Source organism: Hemicordylus capensis, chromosome 6, assembly GCF_027244095.1.
Source record: "Hemicordylus capensis ecotype Gifberg chromosome 6, rHemCap1.1.pri, whole genome shotgun sequence".
NCBI classification, from domain to species: domain Eukaryota; kingdom Metazoa; phylum Chordata; class Lepidosauria; order Squamata; family Cordylidae; genus Hemicordylus; species Hemicordylus capensis.
In genome coordinates this window covers 58,114,472-58,130,270 of record NC_069662.1, presented here as the reverse complement: position 1 = coordinate 58,130,270, position 15,799 = coordinate 58,114,472, and the positions used below count along the sequence as shown (strand labels likewise).

Genomic DNA, 15,799 nt, shown 5'->3' with positions numbered 1-15,799 from the left:
AGGGTAAAGTTGTGCAGTTGAGCCAGTGTCGACTCCTGGTGACTACAGAGCCCTGTGGTTTTCTTTGATAGAATACAGGAGGGGTTTACCATTGCCTCCTCCCACACTGTGTGAGATGATGCCTTTCAACACCTTCCTATATCACTGCTGCCCAATATAGGTGGGAAACACACCAGCAGGCAATCGAAACAGCAACCTCTTGCTCGCTAGGCAAGTTATTTCTCTGCTGCGCCATTAGGTGGCTTCAGAGAGGCCCTACTAAAAAGAAATTTGGCAACCCTAACTAGAAATATTCAAAAAAATATTTTTCCATATGCAGCTAGGTGGTTTAAGAGAAACCATTTGTTCTAGGTATATCATCTAGCTTTGCTGTATCTCCAGGTTTGTTAGTTGCTCCATTAATAGATTTGCAAGTACTGTATCCCTGCAACATGGCTCTGTTTCCCTATCAGTGCAGAGTGGGAGGACAGATGAGTTGTGTGTCTACACAGATGGACATTTGAAGCTCGTAAAGCAACCTGTTTTTCTTCATAGTCTCTGTGCAGTCTCTGTGCAGTCTCTGTGCAGGAGCCAAGCAAGCTTACTGCACCGGAAGGTAGGTTACTAATTAGGTTAGGAGTATATATTTTGTAAGACAGAGAAGCCATATTGGGCATCTGCTCTGACCCTGTTCCCCAAATCATAGCGCTCAAATAGACCAAATAGCTGGCTAGTCTAGTTTGTCTAGCTCAGAAAAAAGGAGGCCTCTCAAATTAGTCATAGAGGATGAGAGACCACTCTGGTGATGTTTTCTTAGCCAGTTGTTATGCTAAAGTTAGTCACTCAGCAGGCCAGAAACTGGGAAGAAACAAAGCCCTGGTAACAGACAGTCTATTATTGACTTGGCATAAAGAAGCCCTATACAAGTAGCACGAGAAAGCATGTTGCATGTTTAGCGTGAGCGAGGCTCTCCTTTTGATCCTGTGGCAGCAGGGCAAGTCAAGGCATGGCGCTATGGGATAACTCTGAGGGACAAATTACTCTGCCAGTGGTCAGAGGTGTTGTGAACACTTAATACCTCTAAGGTAGGCCTGCTCAACTTAGGCCCCCCAGAGGTTTTTCGACAACAACTCCCATAATCCCCAGACATAGTGGCCAACAGACAGGGATTATGGGAATTGTAGGCCAACATCTGCAGGAGGGCCAGAGTTGAGCAGCCCTGCTCTAAACTCAGTTTACTCCTCCTGGACTTTCTCCCTGCCAAGTAGGAACAGCCCCAGGTTCTTGCTCACCTGAGGCAAGCTGTGACTGCCTCACACCCTCCACAGCATTAAAAGGGGCACAGGTTGAGGAGACTGTTTCCTGGCTGGTAGTCTTTTCTCATTACCTTGGCCACCTTTCAAGACTGGCAAGGGGGCTGGGCAATAAGAAACTGCTGCCAGCAAGCAGCCTCCTCTCCTTAAGCCCATATACCAAAGCCTTTCAAAAGTTAGGTGGGCGTATCCACAATGGACCTTCAAAAGGCAGCAAATGGTGGTTGAGCAAGGCCTCTCCCCTCAGCACCCATCCTGAGGGTCCCCCGGCAGCCCATGTGCAGAGCACACAGGTATCCAATGGCGGATCTTCCCCTGCTGCTGCTAGAGTTATGATTGTAAAGTAATGGAGAGACAGGAGTATTCTTCGGCACACACCATGCACAGGTCTCCCCATTTCAGAACAGGAACCAGAATACTCTACAAAACCTCCGAAGCTTCCAAATGTTGTTCTGTATATAAGCAGAACTCTTGCTGCAGAGACCATGGAGAAGCAGAAGAGGTGTGTCTTTTGGAGTTATGTATTTAATAATAATAATAATAGTATTATGATTATAGTAATAATAACAACAGAACTTTGTACAGAGCTCTACAGATAATATAACATTATTTACAAACGAACAAAGGTCAGTCTTCTTCCGTTGCGCTTCCTCCACCTTCACTTCCTCCAGCTTTGCTTCCTCCAGCTTCGCTTCCTGCACCCCAACTTCTGAAAATATAAAGTAGATTAAATAATTAAATTAAAATGCACTCAGTAAATTGGATTTCCCCCCGTGAATCTGGGAAACATTTCTTTGTTGCCATTACTATGGCAAACTAGAAACTGTGGGCTGGTTTTCACAACTGACGGATAGGATCAGGATGCACCTTTCCATATAGACATACCTCTTTTCAACAGGGAGACTGTGGCTCTCACCTAGCCTACCAAGCCGTTCTAGGTCCTTTGAGCTTCTGGCTCTTTTGGTATTTCTTGCTTTTCCATAACCTTCAAACCTTGCTTTGTGGTTTGCCAGCACAGCCCAATTCTGGCTCTTACATTTCTTTTACAGGATTGCAGGTACACATACAAGGTGTCTTGCAGCATTCCCACTCTAAACCTGGTCTCCTACAGACTAAAATGGTTGCAAAACCTTAATTCCTCATAGTGGGCTGGTTTATACAATTCTAATTAGAGCAGGAGACTTGTCCTGCCCAGGTTTGGGAGCTGTGTGTGCTCCCGTGTCCCTTAATAACTAAACACATGTCAGAAAAATGTTTTGCAAAAGCAGATGTCTTCTTAAGATCACAATCTTGCAGCAGATCAACACTAGAGGGAAGAAGAAACAGCAAAGGTTTGGACTTTGCAGCTACTCACGCTTTCTTTGACTCTGTGCTAGCGCCACCTTCTGCCGTCGATCTGTTAAAGAGAGTGAAAAGCAAAACTTAAGAACAATTTGTGGCAATCAGGCTTGTTCTCTTTCCTTCCTGGATCTGGTCCTCAGGTCTGAAAAAACCAAAGGCTGTTCAGGTGCTAGAAATGCAACTCTGGATTCCACCCCATAAATTTTGTTTGATAATTCCATCACAGAGACCAGGTGAGTAGGGATAATGGAGTAGCACGGGGGAGGGGGGGACTGTACCTGGGCCATGGGCCCCACCAGGGTGCCCCAGGGCATCCTCCCCACCTACTGCTACCTGATGCTGCATCTATCTTCTTTCCCGTTGTGACATGGCCCATTCAATCAGTGAGTGCTTTCTGTGCCGGCCCAGTAGGGTTCTTCCTTCCTCTCCTTGGCAAGCAAGAGAGAGAAGCCCCCAGCTGGGTCAACACAGAAAGCGTTCTCCAGTTGGATGCACCATACATCTTGCTCAGCCCCAGAAACGCCTCCTGCATTGGTGTACTGACACAGGGTGGAAGGGGTATGGCCGGCAGGGGATGGCACAGCCGGAGACAAGCCTGGCATCAGAGGAGGAGGCAGTGGCAGTAGCAGTATGTGTGGGGGGAGACCCGGTGCTGACAGAGGAGACATCGTCGGGTCGCACGGGGACAGGCCTGGCAGCATTGGCAGGAAAAGGGCAGGCACCTGCCTGTCCAGAGTTGCTGCCAGCCTTCCTACAGCCTGGACAGAGACTGGGAGTGGGTGAGGTACTCAAAACAACTTTCTCTGGCCAATCTTTAACAAGCAGAGATTCCATTTCTTCTTTGACTATGTCTTAGTGGGAACTGATTCATTTGTTATTGTTTTATGCCTAAGTCTATTGCAATGCATGCAGAGCATCCTATATTAAGTCTGCTCAAAGGTGGAGTAGATAGTGGATGTAGGGTAGAGCAAACTGGCATAAGTAAAAGGTTGTGCAAATTAGCTACCTTTAAAAAAATGTTTCTGACAATCCTACTTTGTACTAGGCTGTCTTAAAGACCAGCTCTAAGATGACCAGAATAATGAGAGGAAGAAGCAGGCCCAGATTCCTCTACATGTACTTACCCTCGTTTTGAAGGTTCACTGGGGGGCTTTGTCAATGATGATTTTGGTGATGGTGTGTGCGGAGCTCCTTCCACAGATGCAGGTACAGACGGACGTGCGGAGTGAGGTGCAGAGGGAGGTGCGGACGGAGGTGCGGACTGATGTACAGACGGACGTGCGGAGTGAGGTGCAGACGGAGGTACGGACTGATATTCGGATGGAGGTACGGATTGATGGATGGATGGAGATACTGATGGGGGTACGTATGGATGTATGGATGGAGTTGCAGATGGAGGTACATACGGAGACATATACATGGGCATTGATGGAGGCACAGATGGAGGTGCGGACTGAGGTGCAAAGAGGGACGGATGTGCAGACCTAACAGAATGAAAGCAGACATTAAAGAGAATCTGCTGCATCTAGGCCAGCCTGAGCACATTTGCTTACAGCACTACACAAACCAACCACATACACCTTTGCTCCAAACAGTCTGTGCTCTGTCAGAGGCAGCGGTGCACCTATGTAATTTTGGAGCCTGGACACAAAGGTTTCTGGAGCCCCTGCCCCACAAGTTAAGCATCATCCCCCTACACACACACAGTGACACAAACAATATTTTTAATACAGGGGTTCTTGAGGGCACAAACAGCAATTGAACTTACAGGAATGTCAGAATATGAAACAGATATACTTTATGCAGATATGCACTAGCAGAAATGTTAACACACAAGTTGAACATATTCCCATCCCACATATTTCTTTTCCCACTCCCTCCTCTGTCTCTAAAGCACCTGGCACAGGTCACAGTTACACTTGAGTGCCTGGTGCAGTGAGGGCCAGGGGTGTGGAGGCCAGTGTTGCCTCTAGCAGGGATTTCCAGATATTGTTCACTACAACACCCAGCAATGGCCTTTGGCTGCAATGCCCTTTGGCTGGGGATTCTGGGAGCTGTAGTCAACAACATCTGGGAATCTCTGTTAGAAAGAACACTGGTGGAGGCCCTGGACTTCGGCCCCAAAGTTCAGGGGTAAGAGCGCACCACTGATCAGAGGCATCTAGGAGTATATTGACAGTAGCTTCAGGACAAACCAAAGAACATCCTTCATCATACAATGCATATTCTCATGGAATTCATTGCCACAAGATGTGGCGATGGCCACAGGCTTGGATGAGTTTGAAAGGAGAGGATACAGATTCATGGAGCAGAGGCCCACTGACAGCTCTATCAAGATAGCTCAATTGAACTTCCACATACAGAGGCAGTATATCTCTGCATACTTGATATTAGGGACAAACACTGGGTGAACATTATTGGTTTCATGCTCTGTTTGTGGTCTAGCCAGTCATGGGTACAGCATGCTAGACTAGATGAATCTTTCACCTGCTCCAGTAGAACTTTTTAATGTTCTATCTGTATCTGGTAACCTCTCGCTTAGATAATTACAATGCATTGTATGTAGGGTTGCTTTTTAAAATGGTCCAGAAACTACAGCTGGTACAAAATAGGGCTGCAAGATTATTAACTACGACTAGACGTTTTCAGCACATTACGCCAGTGCTTCATCAGCTGCACTGGCTCCCAGTCCGTTTCCAGGCCCAATTCAAAGTGCTGGTTTTAACCTTTAAAGCTCTAAATGGCTTGGGGTCGGGTTGCCTGAGAGAGTGCCTTGCTCCCTATGTCCCAACCCGGACCTTAAGAGCTTCTTCAAAGGCCCTCTTCTGAATGCTCCTGCCAAACGAGGTGAGGCGGGTGGCTACTAGGGAGAGGGCCTTCTTGGTGGTTACACACCATTTATGGAATAGCCTCCCGAGTGAGCTTCGCCTGGCTTCATCATTTTTTTTTTTTAGATGCCAAGTAAAGACCTTTTTGTTCAGTCCAGCCTTTTAAATTATGATTTTCAAATTTGATTTTTTTAAACGGATTTTAAAAGAGTTGTGTTGTATTGTATTTTGCTTTGTATTGTATTTTGTATTTTCTCTCCCCCACCCCCTTTTTGGTCTGTTATGATTTAATGTGTTATCTATATAATTAATTCCTGTAGAGGTGATGCGTGGGGATGTGGCAAGCTCTGCCCCCGCTGCAGCCATTACCAATGGCGGGCCCAGAGGGGGTGTCACGTGCAAGGGCGGGAGGAAGGAACGTATGTCAGGAGAGTGAGAGGATGACGGGCAGTGGGAGGAGGACAGGCGGTCTCCCTTATTTTTTGGTCAATTATGATTTAATGTGTCATGTGTTTTAATTTCATGTTTAAATTTCATGTTGTGGGCCACCCAGAGAACAATTTGTTATGGGGTAGCTAACAAAGTTGTTCATCATCATCATCATCATCATCATCATCATCTTACATTTATTACTGGCTGATATCCAGAGTAGCAACCAGAATAGCTGCCAATTTTTGCTGCTCTTTCCTGTCCCCATAAGTGCTCTTTACCTTCCAAAAATCCCTCAAGGACATAGTTTTGGAAGGCAAAGGATACTAACAGAGGCAGGGAAGACAGTGAACATTGCTCCTCCCTCCTGCTGCATGCACACTCTGCTGCTTGGGAAGATTCTGGATGAATTAGGAGCAGCCCAGGAGCATAGCTATAATTGAGCGAAAGGGTTCAAAGAGCACGGGCCCCCAGCTCCTGAGAACCCTCCAGCTCCATCCCTCCCTATTTTCTTCATTATCTCCCTCAATCTGGAGGGCCGCCAGAGAGAGGGATGAACACGGGACCCCTATCCCCTAGCTACGCCCCTGGAGCAACCTCTTGCTGCTCTGGATGTCAGTCACTGTTTTCAATTCAATTGGCTGCGGTGCCTTCCCACTGCGCTTTCTCCTCCCTTTTAAAGAGAGGCCTAAACTTAGTTACATAGCAACATAGGAAGCTGCCTCCCACTGAGTCAGACCATTGGTCCATCTAGTTCAGTATTTTCTACACTGACTGGCAGCAACTCGCAGGTTTCTGGTCGGAATCTCTCCCAGCCCTACCTGGAGATGCCAGGGAGGGAACCTGGGACCTTCTGCATGCAAGCAGATGCTCTATCACTGAGCTATGGCCCCCTCCCCTATACCAGGCAGCGCACACATGTAGTCACCCATCCAAATCCAAACCAGGCCAGACCCTGCTCGCTACCGCAAGACCAGCTCTCCTCCAAGTGACATGAATGCACATAGTATTCTACACTAGGTTTTTAGATTGGGAGCATCAAATTTTAGCTTGGGAGCAACGCTTTACATACTTTGCAGAATATAATGAATATTTTGAGCCAGTTAAATGTCCTGTCGATGGATCTGCCAATAAGTATAGGTCACTACACTGAGTAGTCCCAAATGACTAGTTGAAAGGGAAGAAGTAACAGCCTATAATAAGGAACTCTGCAATTACTCACAGTGTCTTGGAACTGGGCTTTCTAGCAGGGGACGGTGCAGTCATTTGTGACCTGTCAAAGCAAGAGAAGCAGAAGTCAGAGAAATGAATGGGGTTCAAGGCTGCATTCTTCTCCTCCCTAGTCATTTGGTCACCACATTGCAATTACTTCTCAAAGACAGCAGCTTTTTCAAAGTCACTCAGCTGTAGCACTAGATATACAGTGTCAGCTCCAGTGCTGATGCTGCCCGAGGTGAGGTCCATGCGCTGCTGGCCACACCCTTGACACTGGCAGCAGCATCAGGGGACAAGGCCAGAACTGCCTCTTTCATGCACCCATTCCTCGTCACTGCCATGCGGATGGATTTTGAACTGCAGATCAGCTGTGTGGGAGGAACAAGCTCCCTTTTCACCCTCCTCACTGTTGAACCTGCAGTTTAAAATCCCATCCCCAATGGGGAAGAGCGAAGAAGGTCATGGAGACAGGAAGGGAGCCAGGAGTGGCAGGCAGGGGAAGTGACATCTGGCCGGCGAAGGGCAGGTCACTCAAGCAATACTGTTATTCTGCAACCAAAAGCGTTTGCTGACATTATGCTTGAAATGTATGACTGATTCAAAGTGTGTGGACAGGGCGCTTTCCAGATTGCATGCTATCACAGTGTCACAATGGGTCCCTTAATTGTGCTTCTGTACTGCCTGTGTTTTGACATCACAGCCCCTGTGTTGTAAGGAAGATGCCTTTCATATATCCGACACCGCCTTTTGGATGTTATTGCTGTGTCACAGCTCTATAATGTTGCATCTGCATTGCACACACACACACACACACACACACACACACACACACACAGCTGTATCTGCCCGTTGTAGGAGGCTTGCCGCCTTATAATGTCTCTCTAATGTGGTTTGAATTTGGGGCCACAAAACGTTGCAGTTTACACCGCTTTTTGCGGTGTAAGGCTCACAATCTGGAACCGCCCTGGTGACCAAATGATGGCCAAACTGCACATGACATGAGATCCATGGTTAGAAGACAGGTGCAACCTGGAAGCAGACCTTTTAAACTATCAGTCACAGGGGGCCCCAATCTGGGAAGGTGCTGTGCAGCGAGGGGCAGAGTCAAGACTTTCCTCCTGTGCTCTATCCATGTGAAAATTCTCCCCACCACACCAAAGTGGCCATTTGCCCCCAAAGTGGTGATTTCCAAAGGAACCATTTCGGCGCTTTCCTGCAGCAAAATGCTTCCCTTCAGGCAAATCGCATTCAAAACGTAAACAGCATGGGGAGCAGTCTCACAAAAATTAAAGTAAAGTAAAGTGTGCCATCAAGTCAATTTGGACTTCTGGCACTCACAGAATCCTGTGGTTTTCTTTTGGTAAAATACAGGACGGGTTTACCATTGCTTCCTCCCACACAGTATGAGATTATGGCCTTTTAGCATCTTCCTATATTGCTGCTGCCAGATATAGTACCAGCGGGGATTTGCACCAGCAACCTTCTGCTTGTTAGTCAAGTATTTCCCCGCTGAGCCACTTCAGGTGACTAATAACCCCCCAAAACAGCAACTTCTTTACGCCGGATATACAACATCATAGTACTAAATCACAGTGATTACATTGAAAGCGAGGCATCTGACATATGAACGGCACCCTGCTGTCAGCGTAGGGACTGCGGTGTCACAGCACAGGAAGTGTGGAAGCACACTTCAGAGATACGTCCTGACCTTGTTGCAGGGTCTAATCTGGAAAGTGCCTTCCAGGTTAAGGCTGTCTACTAATGCCAGGTTTAATGTCATGTGTAGCTTGGTGCTCAGTATTTACAGTTAGTTCCTGAATGGACAAGTTAAAAAATAACTGAAGAACCTGAACTGGAACTGAACTTACATTTTTAATAGTTCAGCTTTTTAATTCTTTGTATTATGCTGTGTGTACCTATTTCTCTGTTGTTCAGGGTTTCTTGTGTTATCGGTGAAACCAAAGTCTGAATGGAAGGAAGGCATGAATCTTCCCATGGATTGATGTTCCCCAAACCTCTAGTAGTGGAGGCATGCTTTCCCCCCTGATATAAAATGAGAGGCACACTTTCTTCCTAGGTCTGCAAAGGCTTACTTTTAGAATGTGGAAGCGTAATAGCCACCTGCCCTCAAGGGATCCCACCCCATGTGGTGTTTTCCATGGGTCACTGAGATGGGGGCAGGGGCAGATCTGCTGCTGGGCGACTGTGTGGAGCAAAAACACGTCACTCAGTGGGACCAGGGGTAGGGGAGCCACGCGCTACCTGCCTCTCTCTCTCCCTCTTGCCTCTCTCTCTTTCTCTCTCTCTCCGTCACCATCAGCAGCAAAAGGCTGGCGCATGGGCAAATGACATCACAGCTCAGTGACATGCGCCATCATTTGCCCACATGCTGGCTCTTTGCTGCCAGCAGCCACAGGGACAGAGGCAGGCAGGTGGTCAAGTGGGTGGAAAGCTGTGGAGGGAGGCAGGGAGGGAGAGAGGGTGGCAGCCAGGTGGGCAGGCAGAGGTTAGCTGCAGTGGCAGTGAGAGGCATCAAAAAATCTGGCCATGGGCCACTGCCTGTATCATGACGCTAGTGGCTAGGGGAGCCTGCTGACTGGAAGCTCAGAGTGGTGACTTGCGGAGATGCAACAAGCAGGCAGCCCCTCTCAGGCTGGGGAGTTCTTCTATGCCACTGCACTGGGAGTGACACAGCTCCAACATGACAGGATCGCCTGCCCTCAGTGGGGTCTCCCCTCCCCAGAGGCAGTGCCCGAGCAGTGAGTCATGTAGGAGTGCAACAGATTCTCTGCAGAGAAGCACTTGGGGCTTCAGGAGCTGTAATTATTCTCATGAGCTTATTCCTTGTGGCACATTATTCCTTCTACTTCAAGAGCCCCACCGCTCATTAAGATCATCTGTGGAGGTCGGCCCACAACTGACACCGGCGTGTCCGGTGGCAACTCAGAGTTCGGTCCCCTCTGTGGCCACCCCAAAACTTTGGAATGCACTCCCTGTCGAAACAAGAGCGTCAACATTTCTGGTAGCCTTTAGAAAAATGCTCAAAATGCACATGCTTATTAATGTTTTAATTTTTGTACTTTAACCCTTTTGCAAACTGCCTTGAGACATATGTTTGGGCAGTATAAAATATATCAAATAAATACGTCAAAGAAACATTGGTTGGGAATTACTGCTGTGCATATTAAGGCACACTTGGTTTTTTGCATGGCTCGCAGACATTACTCTGGGAGTACTTCTGGATCCACACCTCTCCTTGGTTTCTCAGGTTGAGGCGGTGGCCAGTGGTGCTTTCCATCAGCTTTGGTTGATACTCCAGCTGTGCCCGTTTCTTGAGATCAATGACCTCAAAATAATGGTACATTTGTTGGTAACCTCCAAGCTTGACTTTTGTAATGCGCTCTATGTTGGACTGCCTTTGTACGTAGTCGAGAAACTTCAGTTGGTTCAGAATACGGCAGCCAGGTTAGTCTGTGGGTCATCTCGGAGAGACCACATTACTTCTTTGCTGATGGAGCTTCACTGGTTGCCAATTGCTTTCCAGGTAAAACACAAAGTGCTACAGTACTTATAACTTGTAAAACCCTAAACGGCTTAGGCCCTTGGTGTTTAAGAGAGCGTCTTCTTCACTATGAGCCACACTGCCCAATGAGGTCATCTGAGGAAGTCCGTCTCCAGTTGCTGCCAACTCATCTAGTGGCTACACAGTGATGGGCCTTCTCGGTTACTACCCTGAGATGGTGGAATGCGCTCCCTGTTGATATACGATCCTCCCCATCTCTGTCAATTTTTAAAAAACATCTGAAAACTCACCTTTTCACCCAAGTTTTCCCAGCTTTTAAAAACTGTCTGTTTTAATTTTATGGTTGATTTTAAATTGTTGAATTGTTTTAACTTTTTATATGTGTTTTAATTGTTTTATGTTAACCCCCCAGAGACAAAGGTTTGATACATATATACATACATAAAACCATTTATTCAGAAATAACTCCATTTTCTCCTTCTCCTTCCCCACCCTTTTCCTTTCTGACTCCACCCCACATAATCTCTACAGGATCCCCACTGGGACAAACTTCTAAACAACAAAACATAACAGATATTGAAGCTCTTCTCACAATCAGTGAGAAGAGCTTCCAGCAGGTCTGCGGGGAGAGCGGGTTAACTTACACCTCCCTGCAGATGATCAACAAGCCGTCCCTGGGCGGCCGTTTGGCTGCCCACACAATTACTGGCTCTGGTTGGGGTGGTGGAGATTGGCGGCCCCCAGAAGCCACAGGATGCCCCACGCGAGAGTGTGGGGCATCCTGGAGAAACCTTCGGGACCAGGAGCCTTGTTTGAGCCTGCTGGCCAAGGTCTCCTTGTGTGTTGCCATGGTGGAGTGCCTTGCCATGGTGGCATACGATCAGAAAACCCAGGTTAGCGGAGCACTCACTCCACTAACCTGGGTTAAGGGGAGGGCTACTTTGGCGGCCTAGCTGCCAGAGAATCACCGGGCTTGCCCGCAAGCCCGGTGGTTCTCACGATGATAGAAAACTGGGCTGGTCTCCTTTAGCCCCGTTTACCCCCATCGTGAGAATAGACTCATTGGACAGAATACAACCGTTACTTACATTTTTCTTGAGCTGGGCCTTCTTGAAGGCGGTTGTTCTACTGGTGATGGGCTTGGTGGACCTCGTGGAGCTCCGGGAACTCTGACAAACAGAGAAGAGCCAAAGTTATGTGGAGCTTGCAGAAGAGTATTAGGGTCTCAAATGGTTTCCCAACTTGGTATCATTTATCCAAGACTGTTTGGCTGTTATGAGCCTGGCTGTATTGGCACAGCGACACTGCACACATTTGCCCTGCAGTGGTTCATATCATGGCCAAGATTGTGTTAGTGGTCGAAAAGAGATAGCCTTAGCTATGAACCGCTTGTATCGAGAACAGAGTACTGGCTACACATTTAGAAAGATCAAATCCAAATTGTGTGCTAAGTAAGGCTAAATCCTGCAACAGGAATAAATTATGTACATGAATCAGTTTGGCATGTCTTTCCATGTTTGCGTAATTCCTTCTGCTTCTACTAGCCATAGGGAGGGCACAAAGATCTATGCCGAGTGCTGAAGTCCCACATTTGATTAAGGTTAACAGCTGAATGACAGGCAAACTGTTCAAATGGGGAAGCCATTAATTGTATCTTGAAGCTAAGAGAATACAAGTGCATCTCCTGAATGCCTGCTCAACAGGTTACACAGTTGCCAGGCACAAGAGCTATGCCAGGAAAAAGGTGACAACTCATTCTATGGCTTGTGTTGGTTTTGCTAGTTCCTGTATTGGCACAGGAACTTTCACACCAGGGACTTTCACACACATGACTTTTAGCTCGCATCTCCTCCAGAATGGAGGGTCCGAATCAGCTGGATTTACCCCAAAATCGCGGTGGGCTATCAGGGACCAATTCAAACACGATTCTGGCTTTCCCCGAGTTAGGGCTGCGCATTCTGGCTTAGCCCAAATTATGTCTAGGGTAAAATAATCCTCTATTTGCAGCAACTTTTTCGGGGGGGGGGATTTCTGGTATGCCCTGACGCTTCTCCACAATGTGCAGAGGGACCATTGCCAATAAATCGGAATGCCAAGAGTCAACAGAGGTGGCTACTTGGCAACTTGTCTCACTGGTCTTCCACAAGGAAGGGGAATTTGATAGCTGTGTTCCTTATTGTCTGTCTGCTTTCCCGACTGTGGCTAGCTTTGCTGGAGAAGAATCCAAGCTGTTATTGAAATGGGCTAAATGGAGAGCCAGTGCCCTTTTGCAATGTGTAATAAGAGAAATATAGCAAAGGGCTTTGGCCACTGGAAGTACTGCTTGCTGTGTACTTCTTCTAGGCTGCCTTCCTCGGGCCAAAAACAAAACAGAAAACAAAACAAAATGCACAACCCTACTGCCTTCCTCCTCCCTACCCCGTAGCCTGCCTTTTCCCAGCAAGTTGGCTGGAAACAGAAGGCTGGAGGGGAGAGAAACTACCTGTGATCAATCATGCAGCTCTGGCAGTGTAAACCTAGGATGGAGTGTGGGCAAAATAGAGCCAGCCACACATGCTTTCGCTGGCGATGAGGAGGCAGAGTTGTGGTGCACGGAGTACAACTTTCGCGAGAAGTCTTTGGGCAGGGGGAGATCGCATTTGCTTCTGGCTGTGTTAAAGAAGTTTGGTGAACCTAGAAAATCTGTTCCAGGCTGGGCTCAAAGAACAGTGTTGGCAAATGGTGGTGGTGGTGGGGACCCTTATAAAGAAAGGATTGGTGCAAGGTTCGTTTGTGGGGGGTGGTTAATGCAGAGGGCGGCTTTTCACTGTGTGTTGGAAACTCAGAGCTTAATTTTCAAAAATTAGAGGTGCCGGGACTCAAGTCTGGGTTTGGGTTGTTGTTCTTTTGCATTTTAATTTTTTATTGGCTTTTACAACAGCTTACAATTAAGTAAATATTGACTTCCCGCTTACCTATCTGCACAGTTCATGTTAACTATACATATAAACCATTGCTATAATAATTCAAAATATAGATACTCCACTTACTACTCGATTTTACCAAACCCAACCTGCTGTTATTACTATATTTCAAACCCTGCTGAAAAGTCCATATTAGAAAAATATTTATTTAAGTAAAGTAAAAATGGTTCCCAATCTTCTTTGAAAGATTCCAAATTTTCATCCCTTATAAGTGCTGTAAGCTTTGCCAACTCAGCATATTCCAAAATTTTTATCAACCAGTCTCCTTTTGAGGGCATTTTAGTGTCTTTCGATTTCTGTGCATATACTATCCTGGCCGCCATGGTTGCATACATTAAAAAATGTTAAATTTCTTGTGGAAAACTCTCCTTGGGTTATTCCCAGCAGGAAGGATTCTGGCCTCTTAGGAAATGTCATTTAAAAATTTTTCTTCAACTCATTACATATCATATCCCAAACAGCCTTTGCCTCCCCGCATGACCACCACATATGGAAAAAAGTTCCTTCACATTGTCCACATTTACAACATTTGTTTGAAACATTTTTATACATTAATGCTAATTTTTTGGGTGTCACATACCACCTATACATCATCTTATAATAATTTTCTTTAAAAATATAATATGCAGTAAACTTTAAATCAGTTTTCCATAATTTTTCCCAAGCAGCCATATCTATATTATGACCCACATCTTGAGCCCGTTTTTTCATAGTCGTTTTAAACACTTCATCTCTTGTCTCCTCCAAAAGCTACTTAATAATAATAATAATAATAATAATAATAATAATAATTTGATTTCTATACCGCCCTTCCAGAAATGGCTCAGGGTGGTTTACACAGAGAAATAATAAATAAATAAAATGGCTCCCTGTCCCCAAAGGGCTCACATTCTAAAAAAACACAAGATAGACACCAGCAACAGTCACTGGAGGTACTGTGCTGGGGGTGGATAGGGCCAGTTACTCTCCCCCTGCTAAATAAAGAAAATCACCACGGTAAAAGGTTCCTCTTTGCCCAGTTAGTTACTTATACATCTTAGAGACTCATCTTTCATCATTTTCACACAACTCCTTCTCAAATCTCAACATTTGATCCACAAATCCAACTTTAAGATCCTTTTTATAAATTTCATTTAGCTGATGATACTGAAACCAATTACTAACCAAATTTTGTACTTCATTTAAATTTTTTAATAAGTCTGAATTTTGGTTGTGACCGCAACAGCACTCTGCACATGCTCAAAGGGGCTTTTTCTTGCTTCACAAAGTTTGGAATGGTTCTAAGTGGGCCCTAGTACAATTAAGCCCTCTCAAGATGTGAATTGACAAGATGTCAGCCAAGGCAAGCGTCTCTCCAAATTCTCATTCATTTTTGCAAGTCAAGAAATGAAACTTTGGGATAATTCATGTGTGTGGTGTGGAAGGAATCGCTGAAAAATAGAGCCCATTGATTTTGTTCACACAAATAAGTTATCCTAGAGGATCCTTCAGTTGTTATGCATGCTATAAAGATAAAAATGAGCCCCTGAAATTGGGAGTGGTTTCTATGAGCATCCACACAGAAACATTCGCTGAGATAATACTTCAGGTTTAGCGTTCTGTTGTTTTGACTAGTCAATCTTGCAGAACACCAACTGACAAACCAACAATAACAACAACAACAACAAGTCTCTCGCCTTCTCCTCTGGGAGGTGATTAGTTGGGAAGAAAATCCAGGAGCAAGCTGTGGAGGAAAAGATCTGCAGGGAATGAAGAGAGGAGCTGACCCTATGTGAACCGTCAATTTAATTCCCCAAATTAAACTGTTGTGAATCTGCTGCAAAGCAAATTCACTCTTCAGATACCCCGTGGCATGAAGCCATGTCTGGATAATTTCCAGGAATCTTCCATACATTTTGCAGATTTTGCTTGAAGCCGAAAGTCACAGAAAATTGTCTTTTGGCATTTGCTTTTATGTTTAAAGAAAGAACAGCCGTTTAGGCACCAGGTCCTCATAAGGCCATAGGCTAGAAGTTCTGTGCAGCAATATAGATTTACAATTCCCATCCACATGACAAATGGGGGGAAATGCCTGCTGTGGAGAAGCAATTGGGAAGGAAGCACCACTTTCCGAATTTTAAATGTTACTTAGATTCAGGAGTGCAATCCCGCTTTATTGAACCAACCGGGCTTTTAAAATGTTTTTCCATAAGAGAGAATGGAGAAGGA

The 15,799-nt window shown here is 46.0% G+C and overlaps 1 protein-coding gene across 7 annotated transcripts in view; it reads right to left on the bottom strand.

Annotated features, from left to right (window-relative positions):
* Positions 1 to 1,795: 1,795 nt before the first annotated feature.
* LOC128330119 (leucine-rich repeat-containing protein 37A-like) overlaps positions 1,796 to 15,799 on the bottom strand; it is a 39,537-nt gene continuing 25,533 nt past the window's right edge. For 6 of the 7 annotated variants that reach the window (XM_053262447.1, XM_053262449.1, XM_053262445.1 and 3 more), the window contains 5 exons: positions 11,717 to 11,797; positions 7,113 to 7,163; positions 3,758 to 4,117; positions 2,647 to 2,688; positions 1,796 to 2,001 (listed from right to left, as the gene is read on the bottom strand). In XM_053262447.1, coding sequence (XP_053118422.1) covers positions 1,920 to 2,001; positions 2,647 to 2,688; positions 3,758 to 4,117; positions 7,113 to 7,163; positions 11,717 to 11,797 — 616 coding nt within the window. In that variant the 3' untranslated portion in view covers positions 1,796 to 1,919. Of the gene's footprint in view, positions 2,002 to 2,646; positions 2,689 to 3,757; positions 4,118 to 7,112; positions 7,164 to 10,552; positions 10,886 to 11,716; positions 11,798 to 15,799 lie in introns of those variants that run through there. The other variant, XM_053262451.1, reaches the window with a different exon arrangement.